Below are 11,547 nucleotides of genomic sequence, written 5' to 3'. Positions count from 1 at the left end.
GCCCTGCTCTTGCCAGGGCCTGTCAGGCTTCCTCCTGAGATCATGCCTAGGTCCTGTCCACACCGAATTCCCTTCTACAGTGGCAACTCTAGGACCCTCCTCCAGAATCTTATATCACTCAAAATCAGCAAGGCCAACTGAGAACAATTCCTATAGCATTATTCCCTTCTATATACCATGTACATGAGCACTGTGCTGGCAAGACACTGATATATTTTCCAAAATCTCTAGGCTGCTGGTCCCTCCTCACCAACCTCAGCTTAGTCCCTGGTATCTTGTAGGGACTTGCATTCCACCACATCTTCATCAGTTATTGTGTTTTTACTTTGTGCATCTCTCTGGAATCCATTGTTTTCATTGCAATGAATTGTTTTATCCAAAGTATTCTGGAAACATGTTTTCCAATTTTACACTAAGCACAATTCAAGTACTTTGTGCAGTGTAATCTCATTAATCACTTTCAAAGAGTCAAATGAGAGTGAAATGAAAGAACTTTTTTGGGGAGGGAAACCTGGGATTCATGCATAGACTTCTGGGAGAGTAATTGTCTGAAAGTATCTGCAAATTGTGCCCTATTCTGATAGGGAGAGAGTCCAAGGCTTTTAACCTAAAAAGGTTAATAAAACATAATAAAAACATAAAAGATAATTTAAAATCTTCATTTTTTAAAACTGATCTTCTATATCTTATGCTTCATTTTCACAAGATTTCTACCTTTTCTTACCTTAACGTAACAGTTAAAATGCAATTAAAAGAAATGCCTAAATAGTCGGTATGTATATTAGAAGTCTTCTGGATTTCAATTTGGACTGGGTAATAAAAGGGCTGATACACCAGGGGGTAATGAAGGCTAAATTTTTGATCAAGGAGAATTCTTTTTTAGAATGGGTGCAGAGGGGACAGACGTGTGATTTGGTGAATAGCACCTTTGGAAAATTAAGGATTTGGGAAAATTTAAGTGTTTGATAATAAATAGCAGATTCTAGTGAAACCGGTGAGCCTTTATGACACATCAAAGGGAGGCTGGAACCCATTATCTGGGTGATTAGGGAAGAAAAATATCCCCCTTATTTTAACCACATAGGAGGAAGCAACTCTATTGCTCAAATTAATTATAAAATACCTTTAAGAGATTTGTTTCAATTAAAATGCAGTTTGTGTCTCTTTAAGAAAGTCTAGTTCTCTAAAATAGGAATTTAAGAACAAAGAAAATATGAGTTGCATAACCACATTTCAAAGGATATCTTATTTTACTCTCCTTCCCTTCAAGATGTTTTAAAAGTGTAAGTACCCTTAATATGTGGGTACCTGATTCAACTGACATAAAACATAAAACAACTTTTACACAATGTTCTAGGAACATATTGTTAAACCAATCCTTCCTCACCTCTTCCTTGCTCCCAGACTTGATGTACAACATCTCAGAGCATTGAGAATCAGGTGTTTCAGAGTATAGCACAGTAGGTGCTCAGAAATATTTGTTGATGATATTAACAAATTAATGTCAGAAGCCCAAGCCGTAGAATATTATTCTTAGGCTCCTACTCTGAAGAAAGAAAAGTATTCAGGAGTTCTAGTCATTAGACAACATTTGCAATAATATTATACTTTCTTTCAACAATCCTTTCTTTTGTTGAAATCATTCAGTAAATGATGTGAAAAATAATACCTTTAGGTCTAAAATCTCTGTCACCTTATGAGTGGGAGGCTTATGATAATCTTTCTATTTATGTTTCATTTCTCATTCCAGTACCACAAACTGAAGAGAGTTGGACAAATCCTTTTCAGACATTTTTATGATTTAAGTAGGTGATATCTTTAAAATGATAATGAATGAAAGAAGCCATGTCAATGGGCTTCAATAGCGTTTTTACAATTGTACTAGATTTTAACTGGTTTTTGTTACCAATTTCTTTTTCCTTTTTCTTTCATTCTGACATTATTATTATATCCAAATTGGCAGACAGTTATTTTCCAAGTAGTTAAAATATTTAAATGTTTTTGTCAATTATTTCACACTTTAGTATGATCATGGTTTATACACATTGTAAATATTCTATTAGATCTGTACTTTTTAATTTATTTCCACAGACCTTGTATTAGTTGGTAGGGTTGCCAGAACAATGTACTGCAAACTGGATGGCTTCAAAAACAGAAATTTATTCTTTCATAGTTCTGGAGGCTGGAAGTCCAAAGTCAAGGTGTTATCAGGGCTGGCTCCTTCTGGAGGCAGTGAGGGGAATCTGTTCCTTGCCTCTCTACTGGCTTCTGGCAGTTGCCAGCAGTCCTTGGTATTCCTTGGCTTGTGGACAGAGCACTCCAACCTCTGCCTCCATTGTCACATGATATTCTTTCCCTGTCTATCTATTTGTGTCCCCTTTCACATAACGACATCAGTCATTGGATTAGGGCCCACCATAATCCAATATGACCTCATCTTCATGCCATCTGCAAAGACCCTATTTTCAAATAAAGTCACATTCACAGGTACTGGGGTTAGAACTTTAACACATTTTTTTCAGGGACACAGTTCAACCCACAACAGACATTCTAATGTGCTTTCCACTGCTATGGCCCTGTACTCCTGTTTCCTTTCACAGTCAATGCTTCTGACAAATTCTTCACTAAGTCTTCAGCTTAGTATGATTGGCATATCCATCTTTACCTTTCTGCTGAACCTGTTAACTGCTGCTTTTCATTTCTGATTCTATCTAGTCTTTGTGGAATTTCACATGTCTCACCATTTTTTCTCTTTAAAGGGTCTCTGTGGTTGATTTTCACCCCCTGCTTTTAATCTGATCTCTCTTTTACTGTCTCCTTTGCTGGCTCCTCTTCTCCTTTCCTCAAAAATTGATATTCTACATAGTTCTAAATTTTCTGCTCCACACATTCTGTTATGTCCCTGGACAAGCCCACCTACTCTGTGGGCTCAGTAGTACCTATTTGCAAGTGGCTCCCAGATCTGTATCTCCAACTTCTTTGTGCCCTGCAGACTAACATTTCTAAGGTATACACGTAGAAATAACATGGAATGGAGGGTCAAGTTGACTCTGTTGATTTTCAAACATGTTTTAGAGATATACTTTGAAACTAATATCAGACCTTCAAATACCATTTTCTGATTGTTGTATAGTTCTGTTCATCCCTATTTTGAGTTCAGTTTAAAATTTTTTTATTTCAAAATATTAAGGGAGTGCAAATGTTTTTGTTACATGGATTGCTTTTGTAATGCTTGAGTCATGGCTATAAGTATTCCTAACACCCAAATAGTGTTCATTGTACCCTTTAGGTAGGTTTTTGTCCGTCCCCTCCTACCTCTCCCCCCTGCTTGATTTCCAATGATTTTTACTTCCCTCTGTGCACATGTGTGCCCATCCGTTAGTTCCAATTTAATAACAAATACATGTGGTATTTGTTTTTCCATTCTGGAGATACTTCACTTAGGATAATGTTCTCTAGTTCCATCCAAATTGTTGTAAAAGACATTAATTCATCCTTTTTATGGCTGAGTAGTACTCCCTGGTAAACGTATTCTACAATTTGTTAATCCACTCATAAACTGATGGGCACTTCGATTGATTACACATCTTTGTAATTGTGAATTGTGCTGCAATAAACATTATGCAGGTATCTTTTTCATAAAATGACTTCTTTTCCTTTGGGAATATACTCAACAGTGGGATTGCTGCATTGAATGGTAAGTCTGCTTTTAGTTCTTCTAGAATCTCCATACAGTTTTTCATAGAGGTTGTACTAATTTGCAGTCCCACCAAGAGTGTATAAGTGTTCCTTTCTCTCTGCATCCATGCCAGCATCTATTGTTTTTGGATTGTTTAAGAAAAGCCATTCTAAATGGGGTTAGGTTAGACAGAGTCTCACTCTGCTACCCAGGCTAGAGTGCCGTGGTATCAGCCTAGCTCACAGAAACCTCAAACTCCTGAGCTCAAGCAATCCTTCTGCCTCAGCCTCCTGAATAGCTGGGACTACAGACATGTGCCACCATGCCTGGCTAATGTTTTCTATATCTTTTTAGTTGTCCAGATAATTTCTTTCTATTTTTAGTAGAGATGGGGTCTCGCTCTTGCTCAGGCTGGTCTCAAACTCCTGAGCTCAAACGATCCACCTGCCTCTGCCTCCCAGAATGCTGGGATTACAGGTGTGAGCCTCCACACCAGGCCTCATTGTGGTTTTAATTTGCATTTCCCAGATGATTAGTGACGTTGAACATTTTTCATATGTTTGTTGGCTATTTGTCCATCTTCTTTTGAAAAGCTTCTGTCCCTGTCTTTTGCCCACTTTTTAATGTTTTTTTTGTTGGTTTTTTGCTGATTTGCTTGAGTAAATTATGGATATTAGTTCTTTATCAGATGTATAATTTACAAATATTTTCTCCCCTTCTGTAGGTTGTCCATTTGCTCTGTTGATTATTTTTGAGTTCATTTATTTATTTATTTATTTATTTATTTATTTATTGTCATCTTAAGTCACAAATAAACTTTGTTGGCTGTTTGTTTTGGTTGAGTGGGTCCTCCCTAATTGTAGCAGTAAATAAATAGGATAAGATACAAGACAAATGTCTTATCTTTTTGAGCACTAACATTTATTGACTGTTTGCTTACTATGTGTAAAGCACATTACTTTGCTTAAATCATCTATATTAATTTGTAACTTCTTGAAGATGAGAAAAGTGAAGCTCAGGGAAATTAAGTGACTTGCTCAAGGCCAGTGACAGAGCACAGATTCAAACTTTGTTCTCTTTGTTTTCCAAGCTTGCGCTCTCATCCACTATTGCACCCTGCCTCTTAGAGTGCAGAATGAGAAATGAGGTAAGCAGCCCCATATGTGTGTTGCCCCCATAAGGCTTTGGGTTAAATATCATAGCTGCCTTGGGAACTTGAGTATTGATGAACAGATTCTGTAGTCGGTGCAACAGGCCATTTCTTCTTTTTGTAGTAGTTTTAAATGTCATAGTTCATATACAAAATTATCCATATTACCCAGCAGGGGGCCCCGTCAGCATCAATGAGGGCATCTCTTTCTGCCAGCCCTTCCAGGCAATTGATTAGGAATGGGCCAAACCTCAACCCTCATGTATTATTAATATTAACAGAACGCTTATACAACCAGGTAAGTTTCTGGAGTATCTCACTGAAATGAGAGCAATCCCAGAATGGACAGGAAGAGCCCATTTGTGAAAAGGGAGGGCTCTTAAGTTGCATGAAATAAGTTTGTCTTGAGCCTTTTCATTTGTATGAGTCTGGTTGCTTTAGGTTAAGTGCAAGGCTGAATTTAGTTTAATGTCTGTAAATAGTAGAATGGACTGCTGTAGGGAGAAGACATAACTTCCTTATATTTGGAGAAAGAAGAATGAAATGTATGTTTCAATGGAATTGGATGAACCCAAAATGAAACTGTGGCCAAAATGAAAATTTCAGAATGTGTGGGGGGAGAAAAAGTGGGAGAGTGAGAGAAGTAGAGGGAGAGGGAGAGGGAGAGAGAGAAAGAGAGAGCAAGAAGAAAGGAGGCAGAGAGGACATACCAATGTGCTAATATTTCTTGAAGAGTTACCAATATTTATGGACTAGCAAGTGTACCAAATCAGAGTAATACAATGTGAGAAACACTAGTTTTAGTTTTTGTTGCTGAGGCTGCTATTTTTAGTAGTATTATTTGGGGGAATGATTGTAGAAATAGGTTAAAACACTTTGGGATAAATTGCAAGATCTCCAGAGATTTGAGAATGAGCAGGGTTATTTGGGAGCATCTTTCTAGGGCAGTACATTTGATTGGCTAGTGTATCACAGTGGACATTCATATGAATGTTGAGATATGAATTCACATAGATTCAGATTTGAGATCAACGTTGTGTACTTGCGCAAACCTATAGGTGTGTTGTCTTCCTATAATTTTGGTGATTTGATTTTTTTTAAAAAAGGAAAATCTTTCTTCTGCAGATAAAGTTAGATCTAGAAATGGATTAACTTCAGATTAGATTCCACCATTGCAAAGCATTTGCGACAGGTGCCTTACACAGATCATAGAGGATTCTACACTTGGGAAATACAAAGGACTGTACTTTTGGAGTTAATTTTTCCATTTAATTATGATTCTAGCTGTGTATGGAAAATAGGTTCATATATAAGTAAGAAAGAGAGATGCAAGAAACTATTTCTATTTGTTATAATATTTATTTTCTCTACGGTGGTTCTTTTTTTTTTTTTTTTTTTTTTTTTTTTGAGACAGAGTCTCACTTTGTTGCCTGGGCTAGAGTGAGTGCCGTGGCGTCAGCCTAGCTCACAGCAACCTCAGACTCCTGGGCTTAAGCAATCCTACTGCTTCAGCCTCCCGAGTAGCTGGGACTACAGGCATGCGCCACCATGGCTGGCTAATTTTTTCTACATATATTTTTAGTTGTCCAGATAATTTTTATCTCTATTCTTAGTAGAGACGGGGTCTCGCTCAGGCTGGTCTCGAACTCCTGACCTCGAGTGATCCACCCTCCTTGGCCTCCCAGAGGGCTAGGATTACAGGCGTGAGCCACCGCTCCCGGCCTCTACGGTGGTTCTTACTTTGGAATTTGAAGTAGAGTCCTGGATCAAACAAAACTTTTTCTCAAAGTACTTAGGGCTAGAGTGTATATTACAGTAATAGTAAATTATACACTTCTGTGTGCATGAGCTATAGTGCTACATGCATAGTTGTTTTAATTTATGTATGTGAAGCAGCTACTGACAATGCCATATATTGTTTTAATCTAGTGGCCTTTAACATAAGATATTGGGGAGCATTATGAATAATATTATTTTTCTTAAACGTAAGTTCTAAACAGGAATATTTTCAGGATAATACATACTGTGTTGGGGATTTAGTTTGTCAATGGGAAATACAAGTACTTGCTGCTGTAAATAAACTTTTAACCACAAGATGGCAGTATAACTGTCTCATGTCTTTATTTTTTTCCTTAATTTTTTTTTATTTCAGCATATTATGGGGGTACAAAAGTTTAGGTTACATATATTGCCCTTTCTCCCCCTACCTCCCCATCAGAGCTTCAAGCGTGTCCATCCCCCAGACGGTGCGCGCCGCACTCATTATGTATGTATACACCCATCCCCTCCCCTCCATCTGCCCGACACCTGATTAACGTTATTTCCCATGTCTTTAAAAACTTTTTTTTTTTCTTGGTTAAATAATTACTAAGCTAAACAGATTACTTTTTCTCTCTTAATGAGAAATGCATACATCCAAGGAATTTTAGGACAACTATTATATAAATACATTAATATTGAAAGTACCCTAAAAATATACGAAGTATTAAAGACTATTTAGTGATTTTTTTGATTGAGCAGTTTTAGTTGCCCTAAGAAAACATTTGTTTTATATCCTTAGCAGTGAAACAGGAATGTAATGACATCAAAATGCTAAGGCATACCAGAAACTTTGTTTTACAGAACAATATAGTTTTGTTGTGTATGCCTGATCAAGTCTCAAGAAGTGATAAGAACTTTTTCTGTTTCCTTCATTAGTTCACAGAGATATGCCTTGGCATATACCTGCTATTCTTTTGAGCACATGTATGCTGGAGATTAGAAGTTCAACAGAGAAGCAAAGAAAGGAAGAAAAATCGAGAAAAGTAGAGACACTGGTGTCTAAGTTAAACAAAAAGCAGTGGTGAGAATGATGTCTACGTTATTCTTGTGGGATTTATGTCTTCTATACTAAAAATATGGATCATCTGTTCATTCAATAATTAAAGGGCCATAATCTAGTATCATATGTACTTATAATGTTTTCATTGGTATGCTTTCATATTATGTAGTATTATGTCTCACACTGCAAAGATGCTTATGACAATTATTTTAGTTTTCCCTGATTTTTTTTGTGATAAATTTAAAAGATTGCCTTGGATCTATGTCTTGTTTTCTAAGTTTTGCAAACTGTGAGCCCCTTTTAGGTAGAGGCCAGGTCTTATTTATTTTGTATCTCCACCTGACTCCTTCCTGCTTTCAGGATGGCGGTCTCAGAATGACAGTTAAGGATCCAGTGTGTGTGTGTAAGGGAAGCAGCAAAACTCTGAGCTAGACTCTTGTAATTCTGTAACCTCTCCTCCCCAGAGAACTGCAATTGTCATTTTATCTTTAGTGAAAATGACAGTGCACATTAGTGGAACTGAGACTGTTTGTGAAAAACTCTATCTTTGTCAGGAATCCCCCAAATAATTGCCAGTTCCTAATCAGCATCTTCAACAAGAACATTAAAGTGTTTGGCAGAGACTCTTCCTTTTCCATGATCCTTGGTGGCAGACGGGGTCTTATGTGGAAGAGAGCAGAAAATGCTGAGGTCTGATATGGGAGGGACTGACAGTGAAGCATGTGTCATACATCGTACTATGTGCTTCCCTCAGAAGATCGCTTACCCAAAGTTTAACAGTTTGTTAATTCTTGAATTTCCAAGATGCCCCTTTATTTAAGTTAATCTAAATGGCAAAAATCAAAGCATACAAATAGTAGAAGAAAATATTGATAAATATTTTTATAAGTTGTCATGAATCTGGTATATGACTCAAACCAGAAAATGTTAATAAAAGATTGATAAAGCATATAATAGAAAGCCAGAGTAGTGTGTATAGCATGAAGCACGGTAAGTCAAGTGAAAAGGAAAACGCCAAAGGGGAGATCTTTTGCAACTTATATAACAGACAAAAGGAAGCACACATCTGTTTGTTCTAGAAAATAAGAAAGCTCTCAAAACATGGTTTCATGGTATAAGGAAAAAGGAGGCAATGTGAATGATCCCTCACTGACCTAAGATGGGATAATTTGAGCTCAAAAAGAAACTTGGTGGCAGTATATAAAATTTCATCAAAAACACAAAAAATAATGTTAGGAAAATATCCACTTATATGTTTTGTTTGTTTCCTGGGGCCACACCATCATTACTGTGACAACTGATAAAAGAAAGAATCAAACTTTTATCTTTCATTTCCTGATAGGCTAGTTTTTTTTCTCTGTTGCTAGGGCTAGAGTGCTATGGCAGATTTTCCTGCCTCAGCCTCCTGAGTAGCTGGGACTATAAGTTCACACCAGCACACCTTTTTTTGTAGAAACAGCATCTTGCTATATTGCTCAGTTAGGTCCTGAACTCCTGGCCTCAAGCAATTCTGCCTCAGCCTCCCAAAATGTTACCATGACAGGTGTTAGCCACCATGCCTGGCCCTAATAGGCTACTTTTTAATATAATGATGAGCTCATGAGAAAATGCAATTCTTAATAGAAGAGTGAGAACTAATATATTCAAAGATATAATAGAATTAGTAAAGTGCTATTTGGCAACCCTCAGTAAAATAAATGAAGTTACAAAAATACTAATCAAAAATGCTAAACAATTATATTAAAGAAACAGGCAGACATTACTTGGACCCATTGATCAAATTTAACATAAATAAATGTGGAAAAACCAGCTGTGTACCCAAATGTGCTTTCTGAATCCAGCTGGGCTGGAAGCTTAAAATACAAAGAGACCTTGAGAGATTTCATACCAAAATTAAAAAAAAAATACTTCATTAATTATATTATATTGATTACATACAGAAACAATATTTTAGATATATTGGTTTAAATAAATTATTACAATCAAATGCACGTGTTTCTTTGCCTTTTCTTTTATGTTGCTACTAGAAAGTTTAAAATGACACAGGTGGCCCATATTTTCTTTCTACTGGGAATTGCAGCCTGAGAGGATCACCTCCCTCTTTAAAATTTAGGCTGCCTCTTCAAAAGACCAGAGGCCAAGAAGGTTAGAAAATATGAAACTTAAAAATAATTTGGTCACACAGGGAAAGCGACTTTTCACCGTTCTCCCTGCCTTCAAGGGCTGAGTCTACACATATACTCGCTGTCAAATTGGTACTAACTGATCAACACTATGGTGCTCACACAGTAGTCATATTCTCCAGGGATTAGGGGGTTTTGGGGGGCAAACTCACAACTAATGGTCACAGACACGGTGAGCATTGTAGAGGGGAAGGGCATTCCTCTAAATCTCGCTTGGGTGAGGCAAAGACATAAAATGTAACCAGAAGATATTTGCACTTTAGTGTTCATTGCAGGATTATTCACAATGGCTAAAATGTGGAATCAGCTTAAGTGTTTATCAAGGGATGAATGGATAAGGAAGATGTGGTGTATGTACACAATGCAATATTGTTTAGCCATGAGAAGAAAGGAAATTTTGTCATTTGCAGAAACATGGATGGATCTGGAGGACATTGTTTTGGGTGAATTAAACCAGGCACAGAAAGACAAGTGTTGCATTTTCACACTCGTATATGGGATCTAAAAAAAAAAAAAAAAAATTGATCTCAAGGAGGTAGTGAGTGGAATGGTGGCTACTAGAGATTGGTAAAGGTGGTGGGAAGGGGTAATGAAGAGGCGTTGGTGATGGGGTAATTCTGTTGAATAGAAGGAAAAAGTTCTGGTGTTCAATGGTGCAATGGGCAGCTGTAGTTAACAATAATTTATTATATTGCAGAATAGCTAGAAGCTTTCAAATACTCCCCACATAAAGCAATGATAAATGTTTCAGGGGAATCATGTCCCAATTACCGTGATTTGATCATTGTATGTTATATGCTTGTATCAAAATATAACATGTACTCCATGAATATGTACAATTATGTATCAATAAAAAATTCATCAAAAATAAAAAATAAAAATAATTTTATTATATTGTTTCCAATTTTGAGTATCATATATGTTACACATAAATGGATATAAGCATACATACAAGGTAAAATGCAAACATCTTCAAGGAAGGGGCAGGTCCCAGCAGAGAGAGGAAGCACAGCCATGAATGTGTGGGATCCCATCGCCTGTCACTCAGGGCCCAAAAGGGCGGGCTTGGGGCCTTATTCAGTGCGGGCCCCGCTGCGGGAACCGTCCGATCAGGCGGGCAGCGGAAGGGGCGGGGCCTTCCACCATCTTGGCGGGGCCTGTTTCTCTTGCATCAGGCCGCCAAGCGTCCTCTGTGTGCGCTGCTCCTTCGCCATTGCCCTGGGAGGTCGGGGTGGCTCTGCTGCAGCCTCTCCTCCGGGGGTTCCTGGAAGGTCTCCGTGGAGGATGGCGGGACACCCCAGAACCCAGGAACTGGTGAGTGTGCGGGCCGGGTGTCCTGAGGGGGCGAGGGCTGGTTGGAACCCACTGGAAGTGGCCGTGGCGGCCCTAGGCTCCCCACAGCCAGCCGCGTAGTCTGCGGCTCTGAGTCCCCGCTGGTACAGCTCGGTCCTCGGTCCCCTGCAGCCAAAGGGTGGCGCTGGGCCTGGGCCGGCAGCCGGAGCCCGGGCGTCCCGTCCGTCCGCTGGGGCGTGTTTGGCCCCGCGGGAGCCTCGTGCGGGCAGGTCTGCGCCCGCGGCCCCGCGCCTTCCTCAGGGTGCGGTGAGGACGCAGGAGGGTCGGCTCGGGAGGATCGTCGCTCGGTGTGCGGGGGCTCGTGCGTGGGGGGAGCTACGGTCATTGGGGTCCCCAGTCGTCTCATTAAAAATTAAACTAA

General features: G+C 38.8%; 1 protein-coding gene across 2 annotated transcripts in view; it reads left to right on the top strand.

The window, feature by feature from the left end:
* The first annotated feature begins 10,998 nt into the window (after window positions 1–10,998).
* LOC123649336 (zinc finger protein 726-like) overlaps window positions 10,999–11,547 on the top strand; it is a 42,188-nt gene continuing 41,639 nt past the window's right edge. For both annotated transcript variants that reach the window (XM_045567419.1, XM_045567420.1), the window contains exon 1: window positions 10,999–11,147. In XM_045567419.1, the coding sequence (XP_045423375.1) occupies window positions 11,118–11,147 (30 nt within the window). In that variant the 5' untranslated portion in view covers window positions 10,999–11,117. The remainder of the gene's footprint in view (window positions 11,148–11,547) is intronic.

The sequence above is a fragment of the Lemur catta genome, chromosome 13 (assembly GCF_020740605.2).
Source record: "Lemur catta isolate mLemCat1 chromosome 13, mLemCat1.pri, whole genome shotgun sequence".
NCBI lineage: Eukaryota > Metazoa > Chordata > Mammalia > Primates > Lemuridae > Lemur > Lemur catta.
Note: the sequence above shows the minus strand (reverse complement) of the source record. Positions and strands in the feature narration are given on the sequence as shown.